The sequence below is a fragment of the Solea senegalensis genome, linkage group LG12 (genome assembly GCF_019176455.1).
Source record: "Solea senegalensis isolate Sse05_10M linkage group LG12, IFAPA_SoseM_1, whole genome shotgun sequence".
Classification (NCBI taxonomy): Eukaryota; Metazoa; Chordata; class Actinopteri; order Pleuronectiformes; family Soleidae; genus Solea; species Solea senegalensis.
This window is the reverse complement of record NC_058032.1, coordinates 4,386,626-4,405,769: the sequence shown is the minus strand read 5'-3', so window position 1 is coordinate 4,405,769 and position 19,144 is coordinate 4,386,626. Positions and strand designations below refer to the sequence as shown.

The 19,144-nt window shown below is 38.2% G+C and overlaps 4 protein-coding genes across 5 annotated transcripts; all 4 read right to left on the bottom strand.

The window, feature by feature from the left end:
* Positions 1-1,048: 1,048 nt before the first annotated feature.
* Positions 1,049-4,274, bottom strand: LOC122778759. The gene is made up of 6 exons (XM_044040855.1): positions 4,130-4,274; positions 3,692-4,027; positions 3,232-3,591; positions 2,994-3,113; positions 2,431-2,468; positions 1,049-2,311 (listed from the first exon to the last, which is right to left on the bottom strand). Exons 1-6 carry the CDS (start codon positions 4,212-4,214, stop codon positions 2,168-2,170), a joined length of 1,083 nt encoding a protein of 360 aa, XP_043896790.1. The 5' UTR covers positions 4,215-4,274; the 3' UTR covers positions 1,049-2,167.
* Positions 4,275-5,796: 1,522 nt separating this feature from the next.
* Positions 5,797-8,909, bottom strand: LOC122778761 (signal-regulatory protein beta-2-like). Of its 2 annotated transcripts, none has more exons than XM_044040857.1 (6): positions 8,617-8,909; positions 8,180-8,515; positions 7,720-8,079; positions 7,482-7,601; positions 6,926-6,963; positions 5,797-6,812 (listed from the first exon to the last, which is right to left on the bottom strand). In XM_044040857.1, exons 1-6 carry the CDS (start codon positions 8,657-8,659, stop codon positions 6,678-6,680), a joined length of 1,032 nt encoding a protein of 343 aa, XP_043896792.1. In that variant the 5' UTR covers positions 8,660-8,909; the 3' UTR covers positions 5,797-6,677. The 2 variants fall into 2 exon arrangements, with proteins under 2 accessions (XP_043896792.1, XP_043896793.1); XM_044040858.1 differs by having other exon boundaries at positions 7,482-7,595.
* A 1,784-nt stretch (positions 8,910-10,693) lies between these two features.
* On the bottom strand, positions 10,694-13,677 carry LOC122778760. The gene is made up of 6 exons (XM_044040856.1): positions 13,588-13,677; positions 13,151-13,486; positions 12,691-13,044; positions 12,453-12,572; positions 11,898-11,935; positions 10,694-11,778 (listed from the first exon to the last, which is right to left on the bottom strand). Exons 1-6 carry the CDS (start codon positions 13,628-13,630, stop codon positions 11,635-11,637), a joined length of 1,035 nt encoding a protein of 344 aa, XP_043896791.1. The 5' UTR covers positions 13,631-13,677; the 3' UTR covers positions 10,694-11,634.
* A 2,600-nt stretch (positions 13,678-16,277) lies between these two features.
* Positions 16,278-19,144, bottom strand: LOC122778764 (signal-regulatory protein beta-2-like). Its single transcript, XM_044040860.1, has 6 exons — positions 19,000-19,144; positions 18,560-18,895; positions 18,101-18,454; positions 17,863-17,982; positions 17,298-17,335; positions 16,278-17,179 (listed from the first exon to the last, which is right to left on the bottom strand). The coding sequence occupies exons 1-6, from the start codon at positions 19,040-19,042 to the stop codon at positions 17,045-17,047; spliced, it is 1,026 nt and encodes a 341-aa protein (XP_043896795.1). The 5' UTR covers positions 19,043-19,144; the 3' UTR covers positions 16,278-17,044.

Sequence of the window (19,144 nt, the reverse complement as noted above, 5' to 3'; positions counted from 1 at the left end):
CAACCGCCATCTTGATTTGTAGTTTACCTCCATCTGACTTGACATTTGACCTGCACACCCACAGACTCCCTCTTTCTCTCTCTTTCACACACACACTGTATATAGTTAGATTTAGTAGATATTCTTATTCAAATCTTTGATATATTGGTATATTGCCAACCTCTTCCGTGTAGAATCCTTCAATTCACCTAACTATTGATGTAGTATTGTGATTTATCAATTATTATGTTAATTATTAATCATAATCCAAATTGGTAGTTGGCTTAATTTATGAGACTGTTTTGGAGGTTATGAATTAATGGTTCATTCAGAACCGATTGTTCTCCTCTGTTTGAGAGGAGTGGTGCCCAGATTTGAGTTTGACTCAACTTTTTTATAAGAAATTAATTATTCCATAATGAATTAATTATTCATATTCTAAATTCATAACCAATCACGCTCCTAATCCCAACAAAGTGGAAACTCCTAAACTCTCTGTGGTGCTGAGATGAATATTTGAATTTAAATCCATTTTTGCAAAGTGAAAGCAGACCACAAGCAAACAGGTCAAACCTATTTCATCATCCACAAGACACGTGGGTTGCATCTTTAAATTACAATATCACTGTACTTGACACCGCACAGACACAAACTCTGAACATGTGTGTAATATGTGTGACATTAAAACAAAAGCCCTGCATTAAATGTCACCATAAAGTAGAATTTGTAATCTGCTTAGTGGAGACCGTCTTGTTTAGGTGTTCAAAAGGCTGCTCACATCTGACAAACACAGTCTCAGTCATTAGTGACAAACAAATGATGCATGGAAACTTAAACACTGCTGTGGCTGGGCTTTCACACTGAGGTGTGAAGCATAAATGGCTTGACCACTTTTTGTGTTCATGTCAGGAAGCTGCTCAAGTATAGATAGTAGACATCACTAATTCACTCTGTCATGCTGGTTAGGTGTATGTCGGCTGTTATTGCAAGTGTTTGTAAATCTAAAGTTTCACAAATAACAGATCCCACCAACAGTTTGGTCAAAGAAAGCTTGTTTTTTTTATTTAACATACACAACACATTTATTGTATCATACATCCAAACGCCAACTGAAAATACAGTCACTGACTTGAGGCCAACAGTGAATATTAATATTAAAGCATAAGAAGAGAAACAACTGTACACAGGTTTGCACAGCTTTTACTGATTTCTATTTATTTGGACTCTGAGCAAAGTATTTTCCTTTGTTTCCCCAACGCAAGTTTAACCTAATCACAATTCAAATTGTAGCTATTGAGTTACTTAGAAATGAGGTTCTGCCTCCTTAGGACCAAGTTTTGCTCTCCATGAGAACTAGATTGAACTTCATGATGGCAGTAAATATCAAGATAATTTTGAATGTTTGAAAAAACAAATAACTGCAATTAAATGTCTCCCTCACAGACCTCAAATGTCATTGTGGAGATAGAGAGCCTAAAAAAACAGCGAGAGACTATCATGTTGAGACTGTCAATAAGCTGGACTTTGATTAAAAAAAATAAAGAAAACTGAGAAATAAGAATGTGTGTTTAACCAGTATAAAATTCATAGTGCTCATAGACGTCAACCAAGGCAGTTAAACTGCACCACGATGATCCATGGCCTCGTATAATAACAAAGAAAAGAGTAATGCAGTTACCGACTAGACTGTATACCAATTATTTTTAAGGGTATCTAAATAAATTGTGATCAATATCAGGCTTGTGTAAATATATACATACTGTATATGCATTTAAAAAATGTCCCCACCTAAGGAAGTCTTGCTTCTCCTTCCACAAGCCTGGTAGCCTGAGATTCCTGCACAGTATCTTAGCTGCTCCTAGGATTGTGCTCTTCTGGACAGAGATCTCAGATGTTTGTTCCTAGAATCTGTTGGAGCCACTCTACCAGTTTGGGGGTTACAGCCTCTAGTGCTCCCATCATCATTGGACCACAGTTGCCTTTAGTCCCCCACAACTTCCCCATCAACTCCTCTTTCAGGCCTTCAGCCTATTTCTCAAGCTCCTCGTGTCACTTCTTCTTGGTGTTCCTGTTGCTTGAGATGGAGACGTCCATCACCACTGCTGTTTATCAACAACCACCATGTCTGTCTATAATGACCTTAGCACACTCTTTTCATATACTGTATATATACACACACACACACAAATCAATAGTTTGAATTACTGTCTTGGAGAAGCCCTGACTTTACTGTAGACCGTCTCTTCTTCTGCTGCGTTTCCATTCCCTCTCTCTGCTCTGTGTTCCTTCTCGTGAAGGTCGGCACATAATAAACCAAAGAGTTCTCATCTCTCTGAGGAAACAGGAAAGCATGTGTTATGGAGGGAGCAGATCCTAACTTTTACATGCAAAATAAATCAATGAAATAAAATAAAATTGATAGGTTTCCAATAATTTCCTCATCAACCTCACCTGCTGAATTTGCTGGTTTCTGCCGACTGCTACGGTCTCTGTCGGTGTATGAGAAGGAAATAGAGATGAAATATTAAATAATTAATTAACACACTTTTAATGTTATTCTGTTATGTTGAAAAAAGTAAATAAAGCAAACCATGTTCTACTTAAAATAACAGACACTCAAAACAATGAAGTCTTAAAATATTAAGAATATGTATGAATAGAAGGGTCACGTCAGGAACCGGAGCTAATCTAAACCCTGGACGTGTTGCCAGTCCATCGCAGGGCCATAAACAATATCGTACAGAGTTGTATTATATTTATAATCACCAGAGCATTTCTAATGTTCCTTTTGTATACAGTGAATGACAAAGCATCTGTGAAATATGTGTTTTGATTCCACAACATCCTTAATCTTTAAAATATGCAACGGGGACAGTAACTATGGAAGAAGACAGCAATCTAACAAAGTATTTCTGAAGCAACAGTTTGCAAAGATACATTGGAAAATTACTTATTATATTATACATGGTTTGATTAAAAACATAACATGGATATAACGCCAAAATGACCTTTACCTTTGCAACAGTCACAGCTTTTCATCTTGATGAAATAAATGAGGAATGCATTAACAATCAGACTTATAGTCAGTGTAGCACATAACAGGAGCAGGGTTGGAGATGCATCCAGTGCTGAAACTAAACAAGAAGCAAAGAATGAAGGATATTTAAGGTCAGGTATGATTTTAAAAACTCTGCAAAACACAAATGCTTAATGAATTTTTCATAAACGTATCCATCCATTCTCTGCAGTTACCTTCAACGTCCAGTTTTGTTCCACGTCCAAATAAAATCTGTGCACATGTGGAAACGGCACAGTAGTAAATCCCAGCATCAGAGGAGCCGACATTCTTACAGAAGTTGTAGACACATTTTGGGGGAGAGAGAGCTTCAGTGCCATTTTCACATTTATGTCTGCCGTCTCCATGAGTGAAAATTAATCTGGGATTAGACCCATCGGAGTCAGCTCTGAACCAGTGCACTCTGTGATATTCTGGACACGTTTGGCTCTCAGTGCTGTCGGACAGGACTGAACACTGCAGTGTCACTGGGTCTCCTGGGTTGACGGGATTAGATGGAGGAACTTGATTGACTGCAGTGATATCGTAATCTGGTTCTGGGATTTAAAAAAAACACAGAATAAACAAGCTTTAGTTATTGTAATCAAAAGATATTACATGTCTAACAATTATAAAATGAATGTGTTTGTAATGTACCTTTAATACTGAGGAAAGTTCCTTTTAAAAACTTCATGGTAAAAGGGTCAGCTACACTTAAGCAGTAGTAAACTCCAGTATCATTGAATCCTGTTTCCTTAATGTGCAGAAGAAAAACTCCAGGCTCTTGTTTAAGAGTAAAGTGAAGATTCTGAATAACTTTATCAAAGTCAAAGGAAGGTGTTCCTCCCAAGACTTCAGGCATGTTTCCATAAATTAGTCTAATCCAAAATAATTTGGAAGACTGACTCTTCGACGTCTGACGGTCACACTTCAATGTCACATCTTCTCCAACAGCAGCAGTCTTTGTCTCAAAGTTCAGACCTAATGTGTGATCTAAGCATAATATTAAACACAGCAGTGATTAACAACAATGACTTCATTGATGTAAATGTAATAAAAAAAACACTGTATTTAAAAGAAAAGGAGATAACTTACACTTCACGATGAGCAGCAACAGAAAATAGAAAATGATCTGCATTTTCCTGTTAACGCAGTAAAGACGACACTTAATAGATGTCATTATAAGACGATTCACCTCAATATAACTCTAAAAAAGTGGGAGGGAACAATGTCCGGGCAATCTGATTGGCCTCTCGTTACAGTGGAAATAATATCAAAAGTCTTTTGCAACACCACCAGCACGCTTGTGTTTCAGGTTTCACAGTGGCTCTTTTATCACTGAGAGTAAACACAGCCAACTGCAGTCATTCAAAGTCATGATAAGTTTAGTTTATTGCTCAAATATTAAAATTTTTTAGACTTGTGGTTTTCAAGTCTCTATTATTGGAGATAAATCTAAACACATGTTGAGTCAATTAAACGCTTCTAGTCTTTATTTTTTGTTTTAATATGACATTAATTTATTTGTTCATTTCAAAATTGACTTTCAGGTTGTCATTATCTGATGTGGTTTAAGCTGTATGGGATGCACAGAAATGCAGCCACGCACGACATTTTAAAAGTTGAGGGTCACGTACATGTGAGATTTTTTTCAGGACAATATTACTTGACAACTTCCAGACTCAAACTGAACATTTGCATGATCGCACAACTATTACTCAGGCTTTAACCGATTTGCTGAACACTTTTTTGATGCACTTCCCCATATGAGCAGCATCTCCCTGGTGGACATTAGAGGTATTGCCGATGCACAACAGCCTGGCCCATTAAACCCCTCCCAAGTTGTTTGGAAGGACAAAAATAAAAATAAAAAAAGTGGAATTAAACACACATTTTAATAAGTATTTTTATCTGTAAAGTACAACATATGGCTTCTCAGTTCAATTCAAAAGTCCTTCCCTCCTAAGCCACGCCTCCAGAGCACGGGAATACGCAATGAACATGGATTCACGAGCACTAGGCAGCATCGGTAAATCTCTGTACTTTTTGGTGACGCTAGCTTTTCAGAATTGACAATGCGATGATGAAAAACAACACATACTAAGACAAAGTGAACCTACCTGTCCAGTAGAAACGGAGCCACGATGGCATCACTTTGCAGCCTTTTCTGGGCTTTGAGTTGTCGCCACTGTTCAAACGCAGCACTGATGTTCAGTCTGGTCTTGGATCACTCTGCATCAGACTTTTTTTGGCAGTAACTTTCCCAAAATCAGTCTTTGGTTTTCAACCAACACCTTTTCTGCAATAATGGTGCTCATTGGTTTTAGCAAGCTAGCATAAGCTCTAGTGTTGACTTTCCTTAATTATTAGGCCACACTGCTGTTCGGGCTGTCATGATGGTGAAAGAAATTTCATGACGATTTGGGCAAAATCAACCCCTGATATAAAAAGTGAAAACAATAAAGCTGCAGCCAACAATTCAAATGAATAAGTGGAAACTCTTAAACTCTCTGTGGTGCTGAGGTTGAATGGCCTCTTTCTGTGTGTGTGTGTGTGGTCTGAGGAAATATTTGAATTTAAATCCATTTTTGCAAAGTGAAAGCAGACCACAAGCAAACAGGTCAAACCTATTTCATCATCCACAAGACACGTGGGTTGCATCTTTAACACATTACAATATCACTGTACTTGACACCGCACAGACACAAACACTGAACATGTGTGTAATATGTGTGACATTAAAACAAAAGCCCTGCATTAAATGTCACCATAAAGTAGAATTTGTAAACTGCTTAGTGGGGACCGTCTTGTTTAGGTGTTCAAAAGGCTGCTCACATCTGACACACAAACACAGTCTCAGTCATTAGTGACAAACAAATGATGCATGAAAACTTAAACACTGCTGTGGCTGGGCTTTCACACTGAGGTGTGAAGCATAAATGGTTCGACCACTTTTTGTGTTCATGTCAGGAAGCTGCTCAAGTATAGATAGTAGACATCACTAATTCACTCTGTCATGCTGGTTGTAGCGACTCGGCAGCATCAGCAAACATCACTGCAAAACTTTCTCGCGTAACATTCTCTCCGTCACACACAAAACACTCAAAGATAGTATAGTCTGGATCATTTTTAATGTTTGAGAAAAACAAAAAAAACTTAAATTAAATGTCTCCCTCACAGACCTCAAATGTCATTGTGGAGATAGAGAGCCTAAAAAAAACAACGAGAGACTGTCATGTTGAGACTGTCAAAAAGCTGGACTTTGGTTAAAAATAAGAAAAGAAAACTGAGAAATAAGAATGTGTGTTTAACCAGTATAAAATTCATAGAGCTCATAAACGTCAACCAAGGCAGTTAAACTGCACCACGATGATCCATGGCCTCGTATAATAACAAAGAAAAGACTAATGCAGTTACCGACTAGACTGTATACCAATTATTTTTAAGGGTATCTAAATAAATTGTTACTTATTGTTATTTCCCCACTTGCCCACCTAAGGACGTCTTGTTTCTCCTACCACAAGCCTGGTAGCCTGTGATTCCTGCACAGTATGTTCGCTGCTCCTAGATTGTGCTCTTCTGGACAGAGATCTGAGACATTTGTTCCTAGAATCTGTTGGAGTGACTTCACACACACACAGAATTACTGTCTTGGAGAAGCCCTGACTTTACTGTAGACCGTCTCTTCTTCTGCTGCGTTTCCATTCCCTCTCTCTGCTTTGCCAGCGTTCCTCCTCGTGAAGGTCGGTGCAGAATAAACCAAAGAGTTCTCATCTCTCTGAGGAAACAGGAAAGCATGTGTTATGGAGGGAGCAGATCCTAACTTTAACATGCAAAATAAATCAATAAATAAAATTGATAGTTTTCCAATCATTTCCTCATAAACCTCACCTGCTGAGTTTGCTGGTTTCTGCCGACTGCTACGGTCTCTGTCGGTGTATGAGAAAGAAATAGAGATGAAATATTAAATAATTAATTAACACACTTTTAATGTTATTCTGTTATGTTGAAAAAAGTAAATAAAGCAAACCATGTTCTACCTAAAATAACAGACACTCAAAACAATGAAGTCTTAAAATATTAAGAATATGAATAGAAGGGTCACGTCAGGAACCGGAGCTAATCTAAACCCTGGACGTGTTGCCAGTCCATCGCAGGGCCATAAACCATATCACCAATAGAATTGTATTTTATTTATAATCACCAGAGCATTTCTAATGTTCCTTTTGTATACAGCGAATGACAAAGCATCTGTGAAATATGTGTTTTGATTCCACAACATCCTTAATCTTTAAAATATGCAACAGGGACAGTAACTATGGAAGAAGACAGCAATCTAACAAAGTATTTCTGAAGCAACAGTTTGCAAAGATACATTGGAAAATTACTTATTATACATGGTTTGATTAAAAACATAACATGGATATAACGCCAAAATGACCTTTACCTTTGCAACAGTCACAGCTTTTCATCTTGATGAAATAAATGAGGAATGCATTAACAATCAGACTTAAAGTCAGTGTAGCACATAACAGGAGCAGGTTTGGAGATGCACGCGGTGCTGAAACTAAACAAGAAGCAAAGAATGAAGGATATTTAAGGTCAGGTATGATTTTAAAAACTCTGCAAAACACAAATGCTTAATGAATTTTTCATAAACGTATCCATCCATTCTCTGCAGTTACCTTCATCGTCCAGTTTTGTTCCACGTCCAAATAAAATCTGTGCACATGTGGAAACGGCACAGTAGTAAATCCCAGCATCAGAGGAGCTGACATTCTCACAGAAGTTGGAGACACATTTTGGGGGAGAGAGAGCTTCAGTGCCACTTTCACATTTATGTCTGCCGTCTCCATGAGTGGAAATTAATCTGGGATTAGACCCATCGGAGTCAGCTCTGAACCAGTGCACTCTGTGATATTCTGGACACGTTTGGCTCTCAGTGCTGTCGGACAGGACTGAACACTGCAGTGTCACTGGGTCTCCTGGGTTGACGGGATTAGATGGAGGAACTTGATTGACTGCAGTGATATCGTAATCTGGTTCTGGGATTTAAAAAAAACACAGAATAAACAAGCTTTAGTTATTGTAATCAAAAGATATTACATGTCTAACAATTATAAAATGAATGTGTTTGTAATGTACCTTTAATACTGAGGAAAGTTCCTTTTAAAAACTTCATGGTAAAAGGGTCAGCTACACTTAAGCAGTAGTAAACTCCAGTATCATTGAATCCTGTTTCCTTAATGTGCAGAAGAAAAACTCCAGGCTCTTGTTTAAGAGTAAAGTGAAGATTCTGAATAACTTTATCAAAGTCAAAGGAAGGTGTTCCTCCCAAGACTTCAGGCATGTTTCCATAAATTAGTCTAATCCAAAATAATTTGGAAGACTGACTCTTCGACGTCTGACGGTCACACTTCAACGTCACATCTTCTCCAATAGCAGCAGTCTTTGTCTCAAAGTTCAGACCTAATGTGTGATCTAAGCATAATATCAAACACAGCAGTGATTAACAACAATGACTTCATTGATGTAAATGTAATAAAAAAACACTGTATTTAAAAGAAAAGGAGATAACTTACACTTCACGATGAGCAGCAACAGAAAATAGAAAATGATCTGCATTTTCCTGTTAACGCACTAAAGACGACACTTAATAGATGTCATTATAAGACGATTCACCTCAATATAACTCTAAAAAAGTGGGAGGGAACAATGTCCGGGCAATCTGATTGGCCTCTCGTTGTAACAGTGGAAATAATATCAAAAGTCTTTTGCAACACCACCAGCACGCTTGTGTTTCAGGTTTCACAGTGGCTCTTTTATCACTGAGAGTAAACACAGCCAACTGCAGTCATTCAAAGTCATGATAAGTTTAGTTTATTGCTCAAATATTTACATTTAGACTTGTGGTTTTCAAGTCTCCATTATTGGAGATAAATCTAAACACAAGTTGAGTCAATTAAACGCTTCTAGTCTTTATTTTTTGTTTTAATATGACATTAATTTACTTGTTCATTTCCAAATTGACTTTCAGGTTGTCATTATCTGATGTGGTTTAAGCTGTATGGGATGCACAGAAATGCAGCCACGCACGACATTTTAAAAGTTGAGGGTCACGTTCATGTGAGATTCTTTTCAGGATAATATTACTTGACAACTTCCAGACTCAAACTGAACATTTGCATGATCGCACAACTATTACTCAGGCTTTAACCGATTTGCTGAACACTTTTTTGATGCACTTCCCCATATGAGCAGCATCTCCCTGGTGGACATTAGAGGTATTGCCGATGCACAACAGCCTGGCCCATTAAACCCCTTCCAAGTTGTTTGGAAGGACAAAAATAAAAATAAAAAAAGCGGAATTAAACACACATTTTAATAAGTATTTTTATCTGTAAAGTACAACATATGGCTTCTCAGTTCAATTCAAAAGTCCTTCCCTCCTAAGCCACGCCTCCAGAGCACGGGAATACGCAATGAACATGGATTCACAAGCACTAGGCAGCATCGGTAAATCTCTGTACTTTTTGGTGACGCTAGCTTTTCAGAATTGACAATGTGATGATGAAAAACAACACATACTAAGACAAAGTGAACCTACCTGTCCAGTAGAAACGGAACCACGATGGCATCACTTTGCAGCCTTTTCTGGGCTTTGAGTTGTCGCTACTGTTCAAACGCAGCACTGATGTTCAGTCTGGTCTTGGATCACTGCATCAGACTTTTTTTGGCAGTAACTTTCCCAAAATCAGTCTTTGGTTTTCAACCAACACCTTTTCTGCAATAACGGTGCTCATTGGTTTTAGCAAGCTAGCATAAGCTCTAGTGTTGACTTTCCTTCATTATTAGGCCACACTGCTGTTCGTGCTGTCGTGATGGTGAAAGAAATTTCATGACAATTTGGGCAAAATCAACCCCTGATATAAAAAGTGAAAACAATAAAGCTGCAGCCAACAATTCAAATGAATAAGTGGAAACTCTTAAACTCTCTGTGGTGCTGAGGTTGAATGGCCTCTTTCTGTGTGTGTGTGTGTGTGTGTGTGGTGTGAGGAAACATTTGAATCTAAGTCCATTTTTGCACAGTGAATGCAGACCACAAGCAAACAGGCCTGCATTAAATTTTACCATAAAGTAGAATTTGTAATCTGCTTAGTGGAGACCGTCTTGTTTAGGTGTTCAAAAGGCTGCTCACATCTGACACACAAACACAGTCTCAGTCATTAGTGACAAACAAATGATGCATGGAAACTTAAACACTGCTGTGGCTGGGCTTTCACGCTGAGGTGTGAAGCATAAATGGCTCGACCACTTTTTGTTCTCATGTCAGGAAGCTGCTCAAGTATAGATAGTAGACATCACTAATTCACTCTGTCATGCTGGTTAGGTGTATGTCGGCTGTTATTGCAAGTGTTTGTAAATCTAAAGTTTCACAAATAACAGATCCCACCAACAGTTTGGTCAAAGAAAGCTTGTTTTTTTTATTTAACATGCACAACACATTTATTGTATCATACATCCAAACGCCAACTGAAAATACAGTCACTGACTTGAGGCCAACAGTGAATATTAATATTAAAGCATAAGAAGAGAAACAAATGTACACAGGTTTGCACAGCTTTTACTGATTTATATTTATTTGGACTCTGAGCAAAGTATTTTCCTTTGTTTCCCCAACGCAAGTTTAACCTAATCACAATTCAAATTGTAGCTATTGAGTTACTTTGAAATGAGGTTCTGCCTCCTTAGGACCAAGTTTTGCTCTCCATGAGAACTAGATTGAACTTCATGATGGCAGTAAATATCAAGATAATTTTGAATGTTTGAAAAAACAAATAACTGCAATTAAATGTCTCCCTCACAGACCTCAAATGTCATTGTGGAGACAGAGAGCCTAAAATAACAGTGAGAGACAATCATGTTGAGAGACTAATAAGCTGGACTTTGGTTAAAAAAAGTAAAGAAAACTGAGAAATAAGAATGTGTGTTTAACCAGTATAAAATTCATAGTGCTCATAGACGTCAACCAAGGCAGTTAAACTGCACCACGATGATCCATGGCCTTGTATAATAACAAAGAAAAGAGTAATGCAGTTACCGACTAGACTGTATACCAATTATTTCTAAGGGTATCTAAATAAATTGTTATCAATATCAGGCTTGTGTAAATATATACATTTAAAAAATGTCCCCACCTAAGGACGTCTTGCTTCTCCTTCCACAAGCCTGGTAGCCTGAGATTCCTGCACAGTATCTTAGCTGCTCCTAGGATTGTGCTCTTCTGGACAGAGATCTCAGATGTTTTTTCCTAGAATCTGTTGGAGCCACTCTACCAGTTTGGGGGTTACAGCCTCTAGTGCTCCCATCATCATTGGACCACAGTTGCCTTTACTCCTCCACAACTTCCCCATCAACTCCTCTTTCAGGCCTTCAGCCTATTTCTCAAGCTCCTCGTGTCACTTCTTCTTGATGTTCCTGTTGCTTGAGATGGAGACGTCCATCACCACTGTTGTTCATCAACAACCACCATGTCTGTCTATAATGACCTTAGCACGCTCTCTTCATATACTGGATATATACACACACACGCACACACATCAATAGTTTGAATTACTGTCTTGGAGAAGCCCTGACTTTACTGTAGACCGTCTCTTCTTCTGCTGCGTTTCCATTCCCTCTCTCTGCTCTGTGTTCCTTCTCGTGGAGGTCAGCACATAATAAACCAAAGAGTTCTCATCTCTCTGAGGAAACAGGAAAGCATGTTTAATGGAGGGAGCAGATCCTAACTTTTACATGCAAAATAAATCAATGAAATAAAATAAAATTGATAGTTTTCCTATCATTTCCTCATAAACCTCACCTGCTGAGTTTGCTGGTTTCTGCCGAGTGCTACAGTCTCTGTCGGTGTATGAGAAAGAAATAGAGATGAAATATTAAATAATTAATTAACACACTTTTAATGTTATTCTGTTATGTTGAAAAAAGTAAATAAAGCAAACCATGTTCTACTTAAAATAACAGACACTCAAAACAATGAAGTCTTAAAATATTAAGACTATGTATGAATAGAAGGGTCACGTCAGGAACCGGAGCTAATCTAAACCCTGGACGTGTTGCCAGTCCATCGCAGGGCCATAAAAAATATTGTACAGAATTGTTTTTTATTTATAATCATTTCTAATGTTCCTTTTGTATACAGTGAATGACATAGCATCTGTGAAATATGTGTTTTGATTCCACAACATCCTTAATTTTTAAAAAATGCAATGGGGACAGTAACTATGGAAGAAGACAGCAGTCTAACAAAGTATTTCTGAAGCAACAGTTTGCAAAGATACATTGGAAAATTACTTATTATATTATACATGGTTTGATTAAAAACATAACATGGATATAACGCCAAAATGACCTTTACCTTTGCAACAGTCACAGCTTTTCATCTTGATGAAATAAATGAGGAATGCAATAACAATCAGACTCAAAGTCAGTGTAGCACATAACAGGAGCAGGTTTGGAGATGCATGCGGTGCTGAAACTAAACAAGAAGCAAAGAATGAAGGATATTTAAGGTCAGGTATGATTTTAAAAACTCTGCAAAACACAAATGCTTAATGAATTTTTCATAAACGTATCCATCCATTCTCTGCAGTTACCTTCATCGTCCAGTTTTGTTCCACGTCCAAATAAAATCTGTGCACATGTGGAAACGGCACAGTAGTAAATCCCAGCATCAGAGGAGTTGACATTCTTACAGAAGTTGTAGACACATTTTGGGGGAGAGAGAGCTTCAGTGCCACTTTCACATTTATGGCTGCCATCTCCATGAGTGGAAATTAATCTGGGATTAGACCCATCGGAGTCAGCTCTGAACCAGTGCACTCTGTGATATTCTGGACACGTTTGGCTCTCGGTGCTGTCGGACACGACTGAACATTGCAGTGTCACTGGGTCTCCTGGATTGACGGGATTAGATTGGCGAACTTGATCGACTGCAGTGATATCATAATCTGGTTTTGGGATTTAAAAAAAACACAGAATAAACAAGCTTTAGTTATTGTAATCAAAAGATATTACATGTCTAACAATTATAATAGGAATGTGTTTGCAATGTACCTTTAATACTGAGGAAAGTTCCTTTTAAAAACTTCATGGTAAAAGGTTCAGCTACATTTAAGCAGTAGTAAACTCCAGTATCATTGAATCCTGTTTCCTTAATGTGCAGAAGAAAAACTCCAGGCTCTTGTTTAAGAGTAAAGTGAAGATTCTGAATAACTTCATCAAAGTCAAAGGAATGTGTTCCACCCAAGACTTCAGGCATGTTTCCAGAAATTTGTCTTATCCAAAATAATTTGGAAGACTGACTCTTCGACGTCTGACGGTCACACTTCAACGTCACATCTTCTCCAACAGCAGCAGTCTTTGTCTCAAAGTTCAGACCTAATGTGTGATCTAAGCATAATATCAAACACAGCAGTGATTAACAACAATGACTTCATTGATGTAAATGTAATAAAAAAACACTGTATTTAAAAGAAAAGGAGATAACTTACACTTCACGATGAGCAGCAACAGAAAATAGAAAATGATCTGCATTTTCCTGTTAACGCACTAAAGACGACACCTAATAGATGTCATTATAAGACGATTCACCTCAATATAACTCTACAAAAGTGGGAGGGAACAATGTCCGGGCAATCTGATTGGCCTCTCGTTACAGTGGAAATAATATCAAAAGTCTTTTGCAACACCACCAGCACGCTTGTGTTTCAGGTTTCACAGTGGCTCTTTTATCACTGAGAGTAAACACAGCCAACTGCAGTCATTCAAAGTCATGATAAGTTTAGTTTATTGCTCAAATATTTAAATTTAGACTTGTGGTTTTCAAGTCTCCATTATTGGAGATAAATCAAAACACATGTTGAGTCAATTAAACGATCTCGTCTTTATTTTTTGTTTTAATGTGACATTAATTTACTTGTTCATTTTGTCCATTCATTTTCAGGTTGTCGTTATCTGATGTGGTTTAAGCTGTATGGGATGCACAGAAATGCAGCCACGCACGACATTTTAAAAGTTGAGGGTCACGTACATGTGAGATTCTTTTCAGGACAATATTACTTGACAACTTCCAGACTCAAACTGAACATTTGCATGATCGCACAACTATTACTCAGGCTTTAACATTTTTGCTGAACACTTTTTTTGATGCACTTCCCCATATGAGCAGCAGCTCCCTGGTGGACATTAGAAGTATTGCCGATGCACCACAGCCTGGCCCCTTAAACCCCTTGCAAGTTGTTTGGAAGGACAAAAATAAAAATAAAAAAAGCGGAATTAAACACACATTTTAATAAGTATTTTTATCTGTAAAGTACAACAAATGGTGGAACGATCTCCCCATCGACATCCGGACAGCTGAAAGCCTCCACATCTTCCGATGCCGACTAAAAACACATCTCTTCCGACTCTACCTCGACTAAGACGACAAAAAAAATAAAAAAATAAAAATTTGCACTTATGACTAGCACTTCATAGTTTGTTCTACTTGAAGCTCTTACTTACTTCTAGCTCTTATTTGTACCCAAATGTTTAAATGCACTTTTGTAAGTCGCTTTGGATAAAAGCGTCTGCTAAATGACATGTAATGTAATGTAACATATGGCTTCTCAGTTCAATTCAAAAGTCCTTCCCTCCTAAGCCACGCCTCCAGAGCACGGGAATACGCAATGAACATGGATTCACAAGCTCTAGGCAGCATCGGTAAATCTCTGTACTTTTTGGTGACGCTAGCTTTTCCGAATTGACAATGTGATGATGAAAAACAACACATACTAAGACAAAGTGAACCTACCTGTCCAGTAGAAACGGAGCCACCATGGCATCACTTTGCAGCCTTTTCTGGGCTTTGAGTTGTCGCCACTGTTCAAACGCAGCACTGATGTTCAGTCTGGTCTTGGATCACTGCATCAGACTTTTTTTTGGCAGTAACTTTCCCAAAATCCGTCTTTGGTTTTCAACCAACACCTTTTCTGCAATAATGGTGCTCATTGGTTTTAGCAAGCTAGCATAAGCTCTAGTGTTGACTTTCCTTCATTATTAGGCCACACTGCTGTTTGTGCTGTCGTGATGGTGAAAGAAATTTCATGACAATTTGGGGAACATCAACCCCTGATATGAGAAGTGAAAACAATAAAGCTGCAGCCAACAATTCAAATGAATAAGTGGAAACTCTTAAACTCTCTGTGGTGGTGAGGTTGAATGGCCTCTTTCTGTGTGTGTGTGTGGTCTGAGGAAACATTTGAATCTAAGTCCATTTTTGCAAAGTGAATGCAGACCACAAGCAAACAGGTCAAACCTATTTCATCATCCACAAGACACGTGGGTTGCATCTTTAACACATTACAATATCACTGTACTTGACACCGCACAGACACAAACTCTGAACATGTGTGTAATATGTGTGACATTAATATTGGGGGTGGAGTGGCTCAGTGGTTAAGACCCTACCTTGTGTACCAAAGACATCATGGTCGCAAGTTCGATTCCACCCCTGGCTAATTGTACTTGATTCCATTGTAAGTCGCTTTGGATAAAAGCGTCTGCTAAATGACATGTAATGTAATTAAAACAAAAGCCCTGCATTAAATTTTACCATAAAGTAGAATTTGTAATCTGCTTAGTGGAGACCGTCTTGTTTAGGTGTTCAAAAGGCTGCTCACATCTGACACACAAACACAGTCTCAGTCATTAGTGACAAACAAATGATGCATGGAAACTTAAACACTGCTGTGGCTGGGCTTTCACGCTGAGGTGTGAAGCATAAATGGCTCGACCACTTTTTGTTCTCATGTCAGGAAGCTGCTCAAGTATAGATAGACATCACTAATTCACTCTGTCATGCTGGTTGTAGCGACTCGGCAGCATCAGCAAACATCACTGCAAAACTTTCCCGCGTAACATTCTCTCTGTCACACACAAAACACTCAAAGATAGTATAGTCTGGATCATTTTTAATGTTTGAGAAAAACAAAAAAAACTTAAATTAAATGTCCCCCTAACAGCCCTCAAATGTCATTGTGGAGATAGAGAGCCTTAAAAAGGGGTGGAGTGGTTCAGTGGTTAAGACCGGTACCTTATGTGCGAAAAAACATCATGGTCGCAGTGGTCGCAAGTTCGATTCCACCCCTCGCTGATTGTACTCAATTCCATTGTAAGTCGCTTTGGATAAAAGCGTCTGCTAAGTGACATGTAATGTAATGTAATGTAATAATGTAAAAAACAACGAGAGACTGTCATGTTGAGACTGTCAAAAAGCTGGACTTTGGTTAAAAATAAGAAAAGAAAACTGAGAAAAAAGAATGTGTGTTTAACCAGTATAAAATTCATAGAGCTCATAGACGTCAACCAAGGCAGTTAAACTGCACCACGATGATCCATGGCCTCGCATAATAACAAAGAAAGGAGTAATGCAGTTACCGACTAGACTGTATACCAATTATTTCTAAGGGTATCTAAATAAATTGTGATCAATATCAGGCTTGTGTAAATATATACATACTGTATAAACATTTAAAAAATGTCCCCACCTAAGGACGTCTTGCTTCTCCTTCCACAAGCCTGGTAGCCTGAGATTCCCGCACAGTATCTGAGCTGCTCCTAGGATTGTGCTCTTCTGGACAGAGATCTCAGATGTTTGTTCCTGGAATCTGTTGGAGCCACTCTACCAGTTTGGGGGTTACAGCCTCTAGTGCTCCCATCATCATTGGACCACAGTTGCCTTTACTCCCCCACAACTTCCCCATCTACTCCTCTTTCAGGCCTTCAGCCTATTTCTCAAGCTCCTCGTGTCACTTCTTCTTGATGTTCCTGTTGCTTGAGATGGAGACGTCCATCACCACTGCTGTTCATCAACAACCACCATGTCTGTCTATAATGACCTTAGCACACTCTCTTCATATACTGTATATATACACACACACACACACACACACACATCAATAGTTTGAATTACTGTCTTGGAGAAGCCCTGACTTTACTGTAGACCGTCTCTTCTTCTGCTGCGTTTCCATTCCCTCTCTCTGCTTTGCCAGCGTTCCTCCTCGTGAAGGTTGGCGCAGAATAAACCAAAGAGTTCTCATCTCTCTGAGGAAACAGGAAAGCATGTGTTATGGAGGGAGCAGATCCTAACTTTTACATGCAAAATAAATCAATGAAATAAAAAAAAAAGATAGTTTTCCAATCATTTCCTCATCAACCTCACCTGCTGAGTTTGCTGGTTTCTGCCGACTGCTACGGTCTCTGTCGGTGTATGAGAAAGAAATAGAGATGAAATATTAAATAATTAATTAACACACTTTTAATGTTATTCTGTTATGTTGAAAAAAGTAAATAAAGCAAACCATGTTCTACTTCAAATAACAGACACTCAAAACAATGAAGTCTTAAAATATTAAGAATATGTATGAATAGAAGGGTCACGTCAGGAACCGGAGCTAATCTAAACCCTGGACGTGTTGCCAGTCCATCGCAGGGCCATAAACAATAATTTTACAGAATTGTATTTTATTTATAATCACCAGAGCATTTCTAATGTTCCTTTTGTATACAGCGAATGACAAAGCATCTGTGAAATATGTGTTTTGATTCCACAACATCCTTAATTTTTAAAAAAATGCAATGGGGACAGTAACTATGGAAGAAGACAGCAGTCTAACAAAGTATTTCTGAAGCAACAGTTTGCAAAGATACATTGGAAAATTACTTATTATATTATACATGGTTTGATTAAAAACATAACATGGATATAACGCCAAAATGACCTTTACCTTTGCAACAGTCACAGCTTTTCATCTTGATGAAATAAATGAGGAATGCAATAACAATCAGACTTAAAGTCAGTGTAGCGCATAACAGGAGCAGGTTTGGAGATGCATGCGGTGCTGAAACTAAACAAGAAGCAAAGAATGAAGGATATTTAAGGTCAGGTATGATTTTAAAAACTCTGCAGAACACAAATGCTTAATGAATTTTTCATAAACGTATCCATCCATTCTCTGCAGTTACCTTCATCGTCCAGTTTTGTTCCACGTCCAAATAAAATCTGTGCACATGTGGAAACGGCACAGTAGTAAATCCCAGCATCAGAGGAGCTGACATTCTTACAGAAGTTGGAGACACATTTTGGGGGAGAGAGAGCTTCAGTGCCACTTTCACATTTATGGCTGCCGTCTCCATGAGTGGAAATTAATCTAGGATTAGACCCATCGGAGTCAGCTCTGAACCAGTGCACTCTGTGATATTCTGGACACGTTTGGCTCTCAGTGCTGTCGGACAGGACTGAACACTGCAGTGTCACTGGGTCTCCTGGATTGACGGGATTAGATTGGCGAACTTGATCGACTGCAGTGATATCATAATCTGGTTTTGGGATTTAAAAAAACACAGAATAAACAAGCTTTAGTTATTGTAATCAAAAGATATTACATGTCTAACAATTATAATAGGAATGTGTTTGCAATGTACCTTTAATACTGAGGAAAGTTCCTTTTAAAAACTTCATGGTAAAAGGGTCAGCTACATTTAAGCAGTAGTAAACTCCAGTATCATTGAATCCTGTTTCATTAATGTGCAGAAGAAAAACTCCAGGCTCTTGTTTAAGAGTAAAGTGAGGATTCTGAATAACTCCATCAAAGTCAAAGGAATGTGTTCCACCCAAGACTTCAGGCATGTTTCCATAAATTAGTCTAATCCAAAATAATTTGGAAAACTGACTCTTCGACGTCTGACGGTCACACTTCAATGTCACATCTTCTCCAACAGCAGCAGTCTTTGTCTCAAAGTTCAGACCTAATGTGTGATCTAAGCATAATATCAAACACAGCAGTGATTAACAACAATGACTTCATTGATGTAAATGTAATTAAAAAAAACCACTGTATTTAAAAGAAAAGGAGATAACTTACACTTCACGATGAGCAGCAACAGAAAATAGAAAATGATCTGCATTTTCCTGTTAACGCACTAAAGACGACACTTGATAGATGTCATTATAAGACGATTCACCTCAATATAACTCTAAAAAAGTGGGAGGGAACAATGTCCGGGCAA